The following is a 17,902-nucleotide window of genomic DNA, read 5'->3' on the forward strand; positions in this document are numbered from 1 at the left end:
GACGAAGCGTGCTGCTACGAGAAGTCTTAAATTACATAAACCATCATGGATCACGGTGTTTCTCGGTCAATCGACTTCGAGCGTACGAAGCATTTCCTCGGTTTCGTTTCCTGCTGGTCGATAACCGAGGCCACGTGGAAATATCGATATCGATGCAGATACGTGACCTAGCTCAACTACGATAAAATGTCTCCTTTTCGCTCCATACACTTCTTTACCACCTTTCTTGGTTTTCTCATTTTCTCTCTCTTTCTCTCTCTATCTCTTTCTCTCTCTCTCTCTCTCTCTCTCTCTCTCTCTCTTTCTCTTTCTTTCTTTCTAATAATCCACTGTGAAAAATCGCATTTTTCATTGCAGAAGGTAGCTAACACGTTCGTTCGTTTTAAAGCGCTAAAAATCTTTCCGTATGATATTTCAGTGTGTGCGTAGGCGCAAGCACTTGAAAAACACCCTATCGAAGGGAGCTGTGAACGCAGGAGAGGAATATTTAGCGGGTTTTCATAAAAAAAAAAAAAAAAAAAAAAAAAAAAGAAAAAAGAAAAAAAAGACCAAAAAAAAGAAAACAAACAAAAGAGAAACAAAAAAAAAAAGACAGGATAAAAAAGAAATACGATCACGAATACACTTCGAAGAAATCGATTTAATTTCGAATAGATCTTTTAATTCGTATGTTGTGCTTGTACGTATATACTTATCGAAGATAAAAAGCAAATGTTTGTTTTTCGATCATAAAGTAAGGATAATCAACTCTTGCATAAATTTCAACTTCCTCTCTTTCTCTCTCTCTCTCTCTCTCTCTCTCTCTATATCTCTATCTTCTCGTTGAGTAGCCCCAAGCGGCAGCGATACGTTACAACGTAGATAGGCACATTAATTTGTCGGATCATGAGATTAATTCGAAGAGATCGTATTGACGATGGAATATTACGTTTCAATGAGATGAGCAGCTGCGATCAACATAGAATAATCGTTTTTCCAATCTCATAGAATCATATAGAAATGATCAAAGGTACATATATACATATATATATATATATATATATATATATATTTTCAAAGTATGTACTCACGGTTAAATTGTACAATTAGTACGAAAGATCGATGGGACGATTCGTAGCGAGAGATCTCTCACTCTTGAAGGCTCCATTCTCAACCTCACTTTTCTGCTGGATCAATATTAGGTTGGACCATATTGGGATATCGATACGTAGCTGGTACTCGCTGAAGAGGTCTACGCTCTAATCTGACGTGAAATATTGCACGCTGTTGTTACGAGAAAGGATGTGTGTATATGTATATATATATATATATATATATATAATACACACACATATACACGCATACTCATATGCGCGCACACACATCTTTGTATGTGTATGTGCGTTTGTGTGTATGCACGTCGCATGTGCATCGATGCGTAATACATACATAGCTCGTGTGCAAGAGTGAGTCTTGCTAGTCGATATGAATGAACAGAGGGAAGCAAGATGGATCTATCGGGCCATGCAGTGACCCACGCCTTGCAACGACCCTCTCTCACCTCTCTTCCACACTATTCTCACACACGTTCTCCTCTCATTGCGCCCTCTGTGTTGCCCTCTTATCCGCTACATCCGCCCTCGGCTGGTGCCGCGGGGAAAGAGTGCCGGGGCACAGGATATTTGCTTTCTCTCAATTTTTCATAAGCTTCGTCGGCCTGTTTCCACCGCCGGTCTTTCCCTTCGCTCTGCGCAAAGCTAACTCCCGTACTCTCTCTCTCTCTCTCTCTCTCTCTCTCCTTCCTCTTCTTCCTTCCTTCCTTCCTTCCTTCCTTTTTCTCTTCTCTCCTCTCCTCATTCCTCTCTTCTTTCTCCTCTCACTCTCTCTCTCTCTCTCTCTCTCTCTCTTTGTTTTCTTTATTTTGTTGAAACTCTCCTACCTACATTTTCATGACACACTCTCGTGACATTACACAGTTAGGAAAAGTCCGTAACGTCTATTCCTCTCTTTTTCTCGTAAAACAATTTTTAGTTCGTCGTTGGAAAAAGACAAACGAACGCCTCAAACTCTTGTAATAAAAGAATACCGACTACCAGCGAGTCACCATTTTTAATTCATACTCTTTTTGAATAAAACGCGATGATATTTTCTGTGGTCTCCTTATCCCGTCGAAAGAAAAGTATTAGATGCCGGTTTGCAAACTTTATGCTGCATACGCTTATGTATATCTACGTAAAATTTGTTTTCCGGGAGAAGAATATGATCATATGTTTATTTATCGATAGTTTTTTTCTTTATTTTATTTTCCTTTTTTCTTTTTTTCTTTTTTTTCTTTCTTTTTTTTTTTTTTTTTTTTTTTTTTTCTATATCGACACGACAAAGTACGAAAATGGACATTGTATGATTGATGACGCCATGAGCGCGAATAGAAATACATTTTATATTTAATATCTTCTTCTATTAAAAATATTCATTAATATATATATATATATATATATATATATATATATATATATATATATATATAAACTCCTACATAGTTGATAAATATATAAGATGTAGAATATATGTTACGTTATATGTACATATGTACACATAACAATTCGTACATATAACGTATGTACGAATATATGTATAGGATGCACATATGTAAGTTGTATTATTTATCGATCGAACGATAACCTAAGTTCATTTGAGAGGGTATCTATCCTCCCTTTTGCCTTTCGCTCACGCATATTACTTTTTCTCCGTTCCTCATGGCAAAGAGCACAAACGAATTATCTGCACGAAAGAGGGAAGGAGATTTGGACAGCACTAACACGCATTTCACGAAGGGCGTTGCCGGATGATGGTGCTGGCTGGTTTTACCAAAACAGGACGTCCCCATTTATTTTCACGAGCAAACACACCCTCGCGTATACCAGGGGTCTCTTTCCTGTCGGCTCTTTATAGTAGTTACCGTCGCCGAGGTGTTTCGTGTTCGACGTAATACTACCAACGGAAACGCATAATCAGTATTTCGTTTTGCGTGCTAAATATATATATATATGTATAAACGTAGCTCGTATCTATTCGTTATAAAATACATATTCATACTGTTTCACGGTTAGTTCCCGATTATTTCATCTTATCCAAACCATTATAGAAACTAAACAACAGTTACGGTTAAATGAATATGTTAATTACCATAACGAATGAATGAATCGGATAAACTCATTAATTATTTCATATATTGATAATTAACGTGGATTATACAGAATATTTTATTCGTCATTATGTTATGAACGTAATAAAAAGCATGGCTGTAATATTCATAATTTGGTTATTTTTTCTATCGTTAAGAAACTTCCAAACGCGCAAACCTTTTCGTCGATAACACTGAAGCAACTTTTTTTGACGCGGCCATTAATAAAAAGCATACGCTTCGCGTTGTCTGCACGTGGCATATTAATAACGTTAAAATATCCGTGTGGAGATGACTTTGATGTTCGTCGAAATATCGATTTTCATTTTATTTTCAGTTACTAGTCGTCCGCAGATTGTTGTCATTTTTTTCTTCAAAGTACCTTTACGAGACGTTGGCCAAATCCTGTCTCCAGCAGGTTACACCGATTACATACGTTTCGCGTCCTTTTCACGCTGGATTCGAAGGGGGAATCGCATACGATCTTTAGGGTCGAATAATACAACGACTTTATTTACATCGGTGAATGCGTCGGGGGAGTAACTCCTCCCCTTCTCCCTACTATGAACGTCATTCAGTCTTGTTTACACTTTTTTTTTCCTGAGAGTGACTCTACGTATTTTGTCTACATATGTGTATACGCATCTATGGCGTTGACGGTCTCTTTAAATCTCCGTGGGTGGTCGTTGGATCGTACAACCATTAAAACTCCTAAAATTCGTTTGTAGATAGATCTCAAAGAACGATGAGGTAAAAGACGTAGAAAAAAATCTGGTGAGTGCCTCTATTGAGTCTCCGGTCATTGACAGATGAATTTTTGGAACGAGGAAGGGCAAGGAGAAAAGAAGAAAAGTGCGATCTTACATATAGAGATAACGTCAAATCTTTGCTGGCAAACTATATGGATTGCTTCGTTTCAATTTTTGACGTGAGATTTTACCAACGAAAAGAATTATTTTTTCTTTATTTTCTTCTCTTTTTATATTTTTTTTTTCTTTCTTTTTTTACGTAAGAAAAAAGATATTATTATTTATACTCAAGATGACACATTAATTTTCGACGTTTAAAAGAAGGTAATTTAGAAGGATTGTCATCGTTGAATGTCTTTCACAGACACGTGAATCGGCACGATATGCCGAATGGACGATTTTCTTATTCCTGTCTTTCTCTCTTTCTTTCTTTCTCTCTCTCTCTCTCTCTCTCTCTCTCTTTCTTTATCTTCTCAATCTTTTCCACAGTTTCGCTCGCCACAGCAACATTTCGCTTCATCATCTTCCCTTTTTCATACTGAACGTAATTCTATATCACGCGGGAAGCATCGAGGAGACTATTTGTCCCAGGTTTCGGTAAACTCGTTTCCCTGTTTTTCCTTTTTCCAAGTCTCAACTGCCACCGTTTCCCGCCGCATATATTCACGTCTATCTTTCTCTCCCTTTCTCCTCCTCCTCCTCCTCTTCTTTTTCTTTTTTTTTTTTCATCTTTCTCTATTCACCTATCTCCGACGGTTTTCCTTAACCCCCTCCACTTTTCTTTCCTTCTCACTCGTACTCTCTTTCTTCGTTTCTTTTCCTCTATCTGATTATTCTGTGGAGCGTGCACGATATCCATTTCGCGCGGATATCCCGTGGCGGATTCTAGGCACGAAAGCCGCCACCATCCCGCGGGAGAATGTTGGGAAAACGCGAAACGTCAAACGGGGCTCACCCTCTTCCACTTTTACCCTCCTCGTTTCTCCCCACGCATCACCCTATACCAACCACCGCCTCCTGTATTCCTCTTCTTTCGTATCTATCGATGTCCTCCCTCTCTTCTCTCTATCTTCCTCTCTCTTTCTCTCTTTCACTCTCTCTCTCTTACTCTTTTTCACACACTCCCTTCCTTCCTCCTATCTAGTACATCCACCAAAAGGTGGTAGATCCTGGGGATGGGACTGATCTCATGGGAATATCGGGAACCATCGAAGCGAACCGATCAGGGGTTGAGCAACGTGCTGTTGCCGGTGCCGTTGAAGTGAATGCCGGTATTGGCTGCTTCCAGTGGAGCCATCGATTTTTTTCCTGCCTAGGGACCCTAGAACGTTATCATACGGCACTTGTGACGAGGGACGAACCGACGAAATAAATTAAACTGTCAAAATTGCATCGAGTTAACTCACGGTCCCAGAATGAACCTTGTTCTCTCTAACGCTTGCAAACTTGCAATTCATGAATCGTGTTCATTGAATGTTAACCCTACATTTTTTATCATTATACGTCCTCGTTCAATTATTTATTTCTTTCTTTTATTTCATTTCATTTTATTTTTTTTATTTTCTTTATTTTTTTTTTCTTTTTCTTTTTCTTTTATTCCTTTTTACGAAGATATAGAAATGATGAAAGGACTAAAACAAAAATTCGTTTAATTCATTGCAATGTTAGTTGTTAGAAATGAGTCGTTAAATCGTCGATGATTCACCCATTAGATACGATCAATTGGAACATAATCAGCTCTAAATTTATTCCAGTAATTGATCATTTGAAGAAATCCAAATAGGTGGTGTACGTCCATCGCAAATGAAAATATTGATAAAGAGGATTTTATTTTAGCAATGTATCTACTGTTAGTTAGGATGCAGGCTTAGAACTTTCATTCTCTATTGTTTGTTCCATGGATGGAGAAACGAAGGGGGCACACGAGCAAGCTGACAGGGTTGGTACTTTCGGTTTATAGGGACGATTTTCCACGGTCTATTGGGGTTTAGAGGGGTTTCGTACGATGTCACGGTAATTGTGAGAAAAATGTATGAAAGCTTGATCCTCTGTCAGCACAGATATTAATGAACGATGAACAATGCGTCACAGTTGTGAAACTTTATAGAAATTTATTCCTCGTTAAAAGATTCATAGATTCTTATTGCACCGTGAGTTTTCTTTGAACTTCCTACAAACTTCGATTTGATATCTAAGTATGTATGTTCAGAGAATTGCAAAGGTCCAAACTAAACTTAAACTTCATACGAAGTTATCTTTCCATTCTTGGCATTGGCTATAAGATGTTGGATGTACAAGTTGGAAAGTATGTTTTGGTTCTCAAGGGAGTAGCGACGTCATCGAAGAGTAGTCTGTCTACTTTTCGACCGATACGCTATCCTCTCTCTCTCTCTCTCTCTCTCTCCCTCTTTCTTTTTCTCTTTCTCTCTTTCTCTTTTCAATGACAGATGGCAAAATAAATTAGCCAGGGCAAATTACGAGGCAGGAATCGCATGGATCTAGTCATTTCCGGCTTAATTGTAACGGGCTCTCACTGAATGTCGATCCGTTATCCTGATCCACCCTACTGAATTGGAACGGAACGTGAACGTGCGAGAAGGAAGTAGAATGAACGTCGGGATCACGTCGATATACTCCCCTCTTATTATAATTACATTTTTGTCTCCTCATAAAAGTAATAGAACGAGCTTTTCCTTTTGTGAGCTTCGTTCCGTAATAATAATGAGAAATAATCCGAATATCAAATTGAGCGCGTATAATATGATCAATCGTCCGTGAAACGAGACTATGAGAAAAATTTATCTAATATTTGGTTATAAAATATTAATATTAAAGAAAAGAAAAAAGAAAAAGAAAAGAAAAAGAAACAAAAAAGAAAGAAAAAGAAAGAAAGAAAAGAAAAAAGCTCTGTAAACTTTATAGGGCCGCAAATTTCGAAGCTAAGTGAAATACCAATGATCTTTGCCGTTAATAAATACTGTTCGTGGAATGTAATTAAAAAAAAAAAAAAAAAATTCATTGTACAAGGAGCACGATGGTACATCTTATAACAGGCGTTGCCACCGTACCGAGAATATTACATCTATATCGTTCGAGCGTAGGTACGGTTATTGCCGGTACAAGACTAGTGCAATAACTTACTGCAGCTCGATGTAGTGCAATAATTTATCGCTAATATTTTCCTTCGTGTAAAACTCCAACGGGCCTCTCTCTTTTCGAGACACTCTCCTCCCCCCCCTCCTTCCCACCCACCCTTTTTCCTTGGGGACATGATTCATGATCCCAAGCGATTCACGGTTTAACGTTTTATGAAACACGAACGTTTTTGAAAATACGAAGACAAGAACCGTCTTCTATGAAATAAGTAATCGTCAGAGGATGGCTTTGCTCCAACGTCTACTGCATCCGATTTTCAAGGATCGAAATTTCATAATCTCTGACACGTGCTCCGTCCTCTTACGTAGCAGAAGAGGAAAAAGTAGAAAAGGGGGAAGTAGGATTTGAATGATAAGATAGAAGGAGGATGAAACCGGCTGGAAGGAGAATCGGAAATGCATATATATATGTACATCGAGGCCCGGATGTAGTCTATGTTAGATCAATGTCGAGCGTCTTAACGCCAACGGCATATACCTTATTTCGGTTATCATACCCTTTTTCCTCCGATCTTTTTCCTCGAAAAGATGCCATAACTCTTTCATTCTCTCTCTCTCTTTCTCTCTCTCTCTCTCTCTCTCTCTTTCTCTTTCTCTTCCTTTTTTCTTTCTTCCACCGACAATATTACTCTGATAATACCATCTCGTTTAATACCACGATCCTCGAAGTCTTACTTTGTTAGCCCCTTTTTCGTAAAATTAAATCGTGTTTCCTGTTTACAAGTTAACAATTACTTTGCAATACGTTTTTAAAAAAAAGAAAAAAAGAGAAAAGAAAGAAAAAAGAAAAAGCCAAAAGATAGTAAGTCTAAAGGTGAAAAGTGCTTGGTTACTATGGCAAGTGACGTGTAGATCATAATCGGTTCACTTTGGTGGTTCATATCTTCTTCGTCAGCTGCTTAAGGAATTACACTTAAGTGGCCCTCGATCTTTAATCCACTTCATACTTCTCGACATTATCATTGTCTGAAAAGGACAGACATAAAGGAAAATCGATCGTTATGAAAAATTTTTTTCCTTATGTTTATTATATTTAATTTATAATATACATACATACGTACATACATACGTATCTGCAATATCAAAAATTAAAAACACGATAGGGGAAAGGAGGGGGGGGGCTAGGGAAGGTATACATGTATTTCTTTTTTTCCTTTTTTATATTCCTTGGTTATACGAATTTATACGTAAGAGAAATATACTATAAATATCGACGATCGATAGATAAATAATCAATCAATCGTTGGACACGGCAAACCGAACGATAAAGTTTAAATTCAGGAGGGCAAACTGTGGCTATAATAATAATAATAATAATAATAATCATAGGTAGTGGAATGTAACTCGATTCCGTCGAAAGCTTTTCACCTTGAAATAAAATGCCTTCTTTACGTTACCCCTGGGTGAAACTCGGCTTTAACGTCGTCTCGTTGCTGTCCGATAGTCTACTGGGTGTCTCGGCATCTTTGAAAAAAGAAGAGAGAGAGAGAAAGAGAGAGGTGGATAGAGGATGGAGGAGGATACGAGGGGAATAGGCAGAAAAAGGAAAAAACGAAGGATAGGCTGGTGGATTCGAGGGCAGGAAGCAGCCAAGGATATTACGTTGGCGCTCGTATCTTTCAGCTCGATTTCTTCCGATATTCCTCTATCTCGTGAAAGCCAGACGACTCTGAATGGATATGAAAATTATTATATCCGTTTCTTCGGCCGGTCCGTTTCGTCGTGATTATTTATCGTTACCCGTTGGATATCGTCACGGTTCTCCGAATTTCAATGAAAATTCGAATCGTTTTACTGTGCGGTACGAAGAACGTAACCATAATCGTGGAATAGGTAATCGAAATTCCTTTCGGGACATAGAATGGTATAAGTGGATGGCATTCGAAGAAGTGAGACCAACTCGGAAACGGAATTTGTCCCTCGACACGGTCAATCGTAATTTATATCGACTCGTTCGAAACGTTTCCCACTTCGCGATCTGTTCTCTATCTCTATCTTTTTCCCTCTCCCTCTTCCCCCTTCTTTCTCTCTCTCTCTCTCTCTCTCTCTCTCTTTCTTTCTCTCTTTTTCTCTCTTTTTTTCCTTCCCTTTCTCTCTTTTTTCATTTCACTCCCTCCTCTTAAATCCGATTAAATATCTTTCTTTTTCCCTATCGAATAGACGAGCAAACTCACTGTGGAGAAAACTTTAAAGTTATGACACCCGATAAATATCTCTCGGATAGAATTTCAATATCGCGTATACTAGAAGTATAATCATAGTGAATTATTAATTGACAATGCCATTTGATCCTTTTGAGAGATTTCAAGAAAGACTATACTATTATCCTACAATGGATGAAACGAAATTATTGAGCGATTATACTCGTTTGTATAACGAATTGATCCTTCCTATCATCTAATTGGATAATGCTTTTCTAACGAAGAAGCAAATCACTTTTATATATGATGATCTTTCGATTAGTGAAATTATACGAAAAATTCAGAGATTCCTTTATGAGTTAATTACTGAATACGTCTCTTTGCTTATTTACTTCTTCGAAAAACATACGAAACGTGCGAATAGGTGTTCTCATTGAGTTTCTCAAAAATATAATTTAGAATGATATAATTTAGACAGATATCTCAGCTGAGAGTTGTCAATGAACGTCAGAGTAACAGAGAAATTTAAGAGAAACAAAAGAAATACGGTAAGAAGCTACAAAAAGGAAAGTCTCTAAAAAGAGTTAGTTAAGAATCGATCGCAAAAACTTCAATGTCTCGGAAAAGTTTTTATACCGCAGAAACTTTTTTTTGCCACCCGTTAGAGTATTCGGAGGGGTTGGAATAACCGGAGATAGTCGAATGGAAGATCTCCGGGCGAGAACGGAAAAGGGATGCGCGAAATTTTTTATCAGATTAACCAAAGAAAGAATCTCTCGTGATAACATTGTCCATAGAGTATTCGGACATTTTAAGAATTGGCAATAAATTTTAATCGATTGGCAAAGTTTGAACTGTTATTATTTTGTTAAAACTATGTTAAACAATGTTATCGATGTTTGTTTACTTTTTCCTTTTTCTTTTCTTTTCTTTTCTTTCCTTCTTTTTTATTTTTTTTTCTTTTTCAATTCCTTCGAAAACTCAACGTCATTTACATTCAATCATATTAATTTTGATAACGCTGTTTAACATTCCATTAACAATTAAGAACAAATTTGACAATACCATTGTACGAGTTATCATCTTCGTTGTCTTACTAAAGCATTGTATTAAACTGTCATTCTTATCGTTCTCCTTTGTCTTATCAGACCAAAAGATGAAACTTCTTCCATCTTTATTTCTAATCGGAAGACGGAAGGATTATCTAGAAATTGATGGATCACCCGTTAGTGAGCTCAGTCGGCGGCTGCAAATAGTCGAAGAGGTTTGGCCGTTAGGAATGTGGAGGACGAGGTATAAGATGGTGCCTTCAGCCACGAAGAAGCGCAGTGGAGCGGACACGCGATAAGGGCCACCCCCGCCAGCTCTAGTACCGTTCGAAAGACAGAGAAGAGAGAGAGAGAGAGAGAGGGAGAAAGGGAGAGAGGGAGAGAGAGAGAGAGAGAGAGAGAGAGAGAGAAGAAAGAGAGACATAGACATAGACAGAGAGGAAATTTCTGCAGCCTTAGGAGGTTCGAGAGTCGAAGGAAGTTTCAAGGGTGGTCGGCACCTTGGAGCTGCCCTATCGAAAGAGCTATCCTCAATTTATTCCGATATTTAGAGCGAGAAGCAAGAGAATTAGCTATCTTTACCAGAACCCCCAATTCGTCCTTTTTTCTCTCTTTCTCTCTCTCTCTCTCTCTCTCTCTTTTTTTCTCCCTTTTTCGCTACTTATTCTCCACTTTCGATCTTCTTTCAGATTCTCTTCTGTCACTCCATCGGACTTTCAACGAAACGTTTATGCTACCGCTCGTCTCTCACATTCCGAACTATTATGGACGTCCTCTCTTTTCTTTTAAATTCTCTCACGAATAGCTCCGAAAAGCAACGACTGGGATAGAAAATCCTTAAAAGGCCAGAATATAGAGGCCACTCGGACCACACAAAAACATTGCTTGCTGATGGATCCTACTTCAATTTTGCGATTCTAATTTTTTCCTCTCTCTTTCTCTCTCTCTCTCTCTCTCTCTTTCTATCCCTTTTATACGAATGATAATGTCGATAATGCTATTTTGCAAATTGATCGAGATTTTTCTATGATTTTTAATTGCATATATTCGAAATTTTAATATCAAAATATTTTACGATCTAATCGTACAATTACATTTAGATATTTAATAAAGTGATTTATATATTTCTATGTTTCAATTTATAACTCTATTTTGTCTGATAACAATTGAATATTTTAATTTTACGAGATAAAATTATAGAAATATTTGAATTAATTCTGCAAATTATTCATTAAAAATTTTTTAATTTTTTTAATGAAAGAATAATTATTAAGTTGCACGATGAAAATTAATTAATAATAATATAAAATTTATTAATATTATTAATAACAATTATATCAAATTATAGTTGATTTCGAAGAAAATCAAAAATGTTACTAGAAAAGTTATCGATTTCAAACGAAACGACTTTATAAGAACTATTTTGTTAGATTAAACCTGTTTTACCTTAGTCGAAAACTTTTCGTTACCTTAGAATTATTGTACCCTGCTGTGAGTTCTTCCTGAGATGTGGAAGGAAGAAGGTAAGAAAGTTATGGAGGAAACTTCTTTGGATAGAACGCTCAGATTCGTCGAGAAAGTAGAAAGGTGATGTTCGTTGTCCTGAAACTTACAGACAATTCCCAATGAGCAATTACGTGAATGTGAAAATGACGACGTAATTCTTGCTTCCTCGAGTCGAAATAATTTCTTTCAAAACTTAATTACGAATATTTGCACAAATCTTAATTTAAAATCATAAATGTGGAAATACGGTTTAAGGCTCGTGACCTTGAAAAAAAACGAAGATTCATGTTTATAGAAAATTCGAAGTTTTGACAACGTGGATGTCGTAAAAGTTCATTGGTTTGAGTAAAATTTCACACTAAACTCAAGTTTAAAAGTTGTCGTTACTTCGACATTCTTAGAAATATCCAGCTTTGGATTCTTTCAGAGAGAAAAAGACATCCCCAAGGATTTCCAGTTCTTCTTCCATCCTTACTTAACCCCTCGTATCTTCCAAGAGGGTTGAAATACCTTTGCGACCGCCAGTTACAATAGTAGAGTTGGAAATTTACTTAGGTCGAGTAACTTCGCCATCAGACTGGCATCTATTACTACTGTTGCTTTAACATCCAAGTCACGATTTTCCGTTCGATATCATCGACATAGCCCTTCTCGATGCGTACGATTAAACGTTCACGTTTAGATATTAATCGATCGATGATTCTCGCTTGAAACTTTTTGTATCTTTCGTTGTCACGATTTCGTTTTTTGTTTTATTTATGTTTTCTTTTTTTATTCGAAGCTTTTACAACATCGTTAGATTTTTTATATAGCGACAAGAAAAAGCTCCATAATGGAAACACGCAGGAATGTACGGGTATGTGCAGAGCAGCAATCACGCGTGAAATGTATATGTATATATATACAGTATATGTGTGTGTGTATGTATATATATATATATATATATATAGTTTCAAAAAATTCCTGAAATGATATTTTTGTATCCCCGATGAACATCTACCGAGGGAATAAAAAATGCCACAGTACGTTGAATTTACTTTTTACAAGAGGAATTTAATTCTTTATATTTTATCAGACTCAAAATTTTTTGATAACTAAAAACAGGGATTGGTCGGACCGTTGGTATTCCAGGAAACTCAATTTCGATTGGCTTTAGCCTACAATCCAAGGGGGATCTCCTTTCCTGTTCTATTTTCTTCTTACTAAAGGAAACTGTCTCCGAGTGATTTGATTTTGTGAAAGGAACATATGAATGAAATTAAGATGGAGGATCAAATAAACATATTTATTTGTATGAACTCATTCTTTCAGTTATTTACTATAAATTTTTTCGAGGTCCTATATCTTTTTTAGTATCATGTAGCTTTTCATTTTATATTTTATTTTTATTTGATTTTATTTGATTTCCATTCCAAATCCTATTGCGTTTCTTTCATTCTTTTTTTTTTATTTTATTTTATTTTATTTTTTTTTTTTTTTTTTTTTTTTTTGTTTGATAGATGTTTCATAGCGTCGTTCAAGTTCATCTTTCGAATTTATACGGTCGATCAAATTTAAAGGAATATAACTTCCCATGGATTTCGATTTATCTTTCGTTTGACTGTAATTTCATCACATCTTAGATATGTCTCGTGTCTGATCCGTAAAGTTTCGAGGGTTACTAAAGTTTAATAGTGGTTCGATGTATCCTACCTTCGATTATTGGAAAAGACTGTAAAATAGAGAATGGAGTTAAGATTGCTCCGGATTTTATTATTGTAAAGCTTCCAGATTTATTTTCAATTTTTCTAGGAATCCTCGTATATTTTGTGATATATCTTATCACGTTTGAATTTTTCTGAAATGTTAGAATAATATTTAAGAAAATAGAATCGTTGGATCGATATATATGAAAAAAAAAAAAGTGAATATTGATAAAGAATACGTGAAAAATTGAACAACTCTATGAAGATATTATTTAAATAAAATTTTACAGACGCAAATAAATTATCCCGTATGATAGTATTAAGAATTCTTTTATGATTCTTACTATGAATGAAGAAATTTCTTCTAATATAGTACGGATCTAAATGGAGTATTTACATCATTGAAAATATAATACGCATGTACTTAAAATGTGATCCTAAATAGGAATGTAGGTTATTCGAAAATATTTTCCATTGGAGCTTTTCAAGAGAACCAGTAGTATTAGCTGTAACAGTAACACAGACGTAGGCACTCGTGTACACCAGTTGGTTTTAGACCCACTTATTTGCTGTCCTCCTAAAGTAGTATAACAACGCACCAAGCGGCCAATAACCATGTAGGCAACTGTTTAAAAGCAACCACTTTTCATTGTTGGCTATGCTCGCTTTTAACCTTAGCCACTTAACAATGGCAATAGCAGTAGTTGTTTTAAGTATACTCTTACAACTTTATCCTTTATGTTTCTTCATATTCTAGGATTTATTTATTAATGCCGGCAATTCATTTTTATTATTATTACTTATTATTACCAGAAGTATTAATTTACAACGAGCATCCCTAATACGTTTATTACAAAGTATTATTCTAAAAAGGTTGATCTCAGTAAATACATTAGAATATCGTTGGAAACAAATGTGTCTTTGTATTATCCCTTAATTTGGCTTCCTTTTAACTCGTACTATTTGAATAGGAAGAAAAAGAAGGAAAGTTTTTGAGTGATCATTATTACTGAAATTGCAGTTGCCGAAGTTCAACGATAAATAACGGTAGGAGTAAAATTTTACTACCGAAGAAAAATAGTACTTTTCTTTGAGCTTGTCATACGCAAAGGTACGACGAATTAAGAAACTTTATCGATTAATTAATTTCTCTTAATCAATATATGTACTTCCATTAACGTGATAGAAATTCGTTGGATTGTTATTTTACCTTCATACAATATAATAGATCTTAATGGCCGAAGTATAGTTGGATATCGCGTGAGTCAAAGCAATCACTCTTTTTCGGATACATGTCTAAGGGCCGTTTCGCCCTTATGATAAAGGATGACCGTTGATCCTTCTCTCGTCCTTTTCGACGAGAAAGCCACTAGCAAGAACTTATCGTATCCGCAAAATCTCTTCGAGACGAGACTCTCTCTCTCTCTCTCTCTCTCTCTCTCTCTCTCGAAATACCACCAAGAGAGTAAGAAAACTTATCAGATCGCTCGTAAAAAGTTATTTCCTGAAAACGAACTCGCTAACCTACCCGTTTCAACAAAATCGGACAGTATCGTGTCGATTTTTCGAAAAGTAACTTTCCTTCGATATCCAAAACCCATATATTTATAATAAAACTACGTTGGTTAATTGAATTGTCAATGAAATTTCTTATATTTATAACATCAAAAATGTTTTTCTCGATGTATAATTCATACATACGTATAAATCGTATTTCAATTAATAAATGTTTTAGTAAATAAAACATAACATTTATATTTTATATCTTTATATCTACAAAATTCAAGTTTTTTTTTTTTTATTTTTTTTTTTTTTTTTTTTTGGATAAAAAGGAATCTCTCTACATTACCGTAATCTTATGTTAATGGCCGACCCTTTTGAATATAACATTCTCCATTTGTGCGTTACGCTTGTTCGCAATCATTTTTGATGATCAAAGATATCTTGAAAATAACAGAAAGAAGAGAGAAAGGAAATAAGATAAGGAAATAAAAATGACTATAAAGTCTGATTATACGAAAAGTTGAATAGACATTTTCTGACCAAAAATCTTGATCCATCCACCTATCGAATTCGCAATTTCTTTTTTATTCTTTCTTATATCCTCTTTCGTTATTTCGCTTTCTTTTCGTTTACTCTCAGTTCGACATGTCGTGGACACAGAAAAAAAAAAAAAAAGAAAAATTTCGTGAAACATCTCAACACTTTATCGCCGTGGGGAAATATACACTCTTTCTCTCTCTCTCTCTCTCTCTCTTTCTTTCTCTATCTTTCTCTCTCTCTCTCTCTCTTTGTAAACGCTTGCCGACGAGAAAGGCAATGAGAACAGTAGTTTTATTTGCAGTAGAAACACTTTTTTAAGGTACAAAGTATCGATCGTTTCAGATAAAAATAACTATCGCGTTAGTTCACTTCTAGCATAGTAAACATGGTTAATTATAGATTAACGTGTCATTCGAATTAAAAGCGAATTAAATGATCAATTATAACTAGGATTCGTTCTAATGGAAATTTATTCATATTTAATTCGAATCCACTCGATATTTTTCAAGAAATTCAGATGATTTTAAACGAAGATATTACGTTCCTAGGTAAAATAGTCTATTACTTACGTAGAGCGGAAAAAACGATTACGGTTGAATAACGTTTATGTAGTAATGGCATTAGAGGACATTGGTCTGCTAATTTTATTCTAATTAGAACAAAAGCTCGGGTTCATCCAGCGCAAATCCCACGGAACAAAAAAAAAAAAGTGGTACCTACGTCTTTTCTCGTCTTTCTGGCGAATGCTCTAGACCTCCTATCTCGGGAATAATTCTCAGGGAATAATGGAGTAAGCCCGTTCAAAAGTCCCATAAATCCACGAAACGCGCGCCTCCTCCTATGAGGGGCGCGAGGGATGTTGTGGGAGATGGAAGAGGTGAAAGAGAGAAGAGGGGAAGGTGGATGCCAGAGGCATCGAGATGTTAGTGGTGGAACTGACGGAGGTTGATGCTAGCTCTTGAATATATCGGTAGTAGTAAACGTTGGATGGTAGTGCGGTGAGCTTGTGGTAGCAACGATGGTGATGGCAACGGTAATGGTAGTTGTACCCACAGAATTCTATAGCGAGCGAGGGAGTTAAACAGCCGGAGGCTACCAATTCCCCGGCTGCTAACTGCCTTCAACGTACGGGCCAACCCTTCGAGCACTTTTCGTCGGGTATCGTGTAAGCATAACCGTCCTGCGTGTGCACATCTTGCTACAGTAATAATTCACCTGTGTGCTCGCTAATTGGTCCCGATTTAAGCTGAGTATACGGGTGTAGAATTTTTCATAATACCTACTTAAAATATTATTGAATTGACTTACCATGGTTATTGGTGGTTATCAGGTAAGGAGCTTACGAGATATTTTGCGATAATTCAAACGAAACATTCTCTCGAAACATTCTAAATTGCAATCTCTTTGTAGAATTATGTATTTGGTTTCAATCGATCGTTTTATTGTGATCCATTTAAAATCGTTGGCAAATCTTTTTTCCTCTTTCTTTAATTTTTTTTCTTCTCTCTCTCTCTCTCTCTCTCTCTCTCTCTTTTCTTTTTTTTTCTTTTTTTTTTTGTTATAATCGATTAAACGATTCGCCGAATTTATTATAGTAGAAAAAACAATATCCTGCATTTAATCCCTTAAATGTTAATTGACCCTTCTTTCCCTCTCTTTCTGAATTATTAGCAAATATTACGTTTCGTTGAACATTAAAATGTTTATCGATTTTTTAACATTTTTAAATCCCTCGATCTTTTATTTATTTGCATTCATTCATTGTGCCTTTGTCAAAGAGAGATCAAAGAATGTAAAGAGGTAGAACTGTAAACGGGCAAATAGGGCATTTTCTTCCGGAATATTAATTACACAATTGGAGGGAAGGATGATAAGGAGTTACCTATTGCATTGCAAATTAAAAGAGGAGTTTGGAAGAAGTGGTTCGAGGTACCATCCAATGATCCTTCTGGAGTTCGTTGGTACGGTGATTCTTTTTCTTTCCGCGGGAAATAGGATGGTGGTGTCTGAAAACGTAAAGAAGCGAAGAAAGGAGGAAGAAAAGTTAGAAAGAAAGAGATAGAGAGAGAAAAGGAGAGAGAAAGAGAGAGAGAGAGAGAGAGAGAAAGAGATGAAAGGAGAGAGATAAGTGGCAAGAATCGTCGAAGAGGAATAGAAGGAGTAGGATAGAGGGGTGTGAATAGGGGGTGAAAACAATTAGCCCAGCATCCTATCTCAGCTCGGCATGCATCAGGAGACGTATCCCAGTGTGGGTGGTGCTCTTCGAGGTGAGAAAAGGAGATCGCTGGAGATGAGCCTCCATGAATATATCGATATCCCATTAGAGGTTTCCCTTCCTCTTCTCTACCCCTGCTCTACCAGAGTTTCTGCTAGACTGTTTAAAGAGTGGGCTGGAAGCCAGGATCGAGCCG

The 17,902-nt window shown here is 36.3% G+C and overlaps 1 protein-coding gene across 2 annotated transcripts in view; it reads left to right on the top strand.

The window, feature by feature from the left end:
- The window catches only part of LOC124947329 (dedicator of cytokinesis protein 7), a 37,525-nt gene extending 27,150 nt beyond the window's left edge, over positions 1 to 10,375 (top strand). Inside the window, exon 21 of one of the 2 annotated variants that reach the window (XM_047489349.1) lies at positions 10,357 to 10,375. In XM_047489349.1, coding sequence (XP_047345305.1) covers position 10,357 — 1 coding nt within the window. In that variant the 3' untranslated portion in view covers positions 10,358 to 10,375. Of the gene's footprint in view, positions 1 to 2,744; positions 2,764 to 10,356 lie in introns of those variants that run through there. The other variant, XM_047489350.1, reaches the window with a different exon arrangement.
- Positions 10,376 to 17,902: the final 7,527 nt, after the last annotated feature.

Source organism: Vespa velutina, chromosome 2, assembly GCF_912470025.1.
Source record: "Vespa velutina chromosome 2, iVesVel2.1, whole genome shotgun sequence".
NCBI classification, from domain to species: Eukaryota; Metazoa; Arthropoda; class Insecta; order Hymenoptera; family Vespidae; genus Vespa; species Vespa velutina.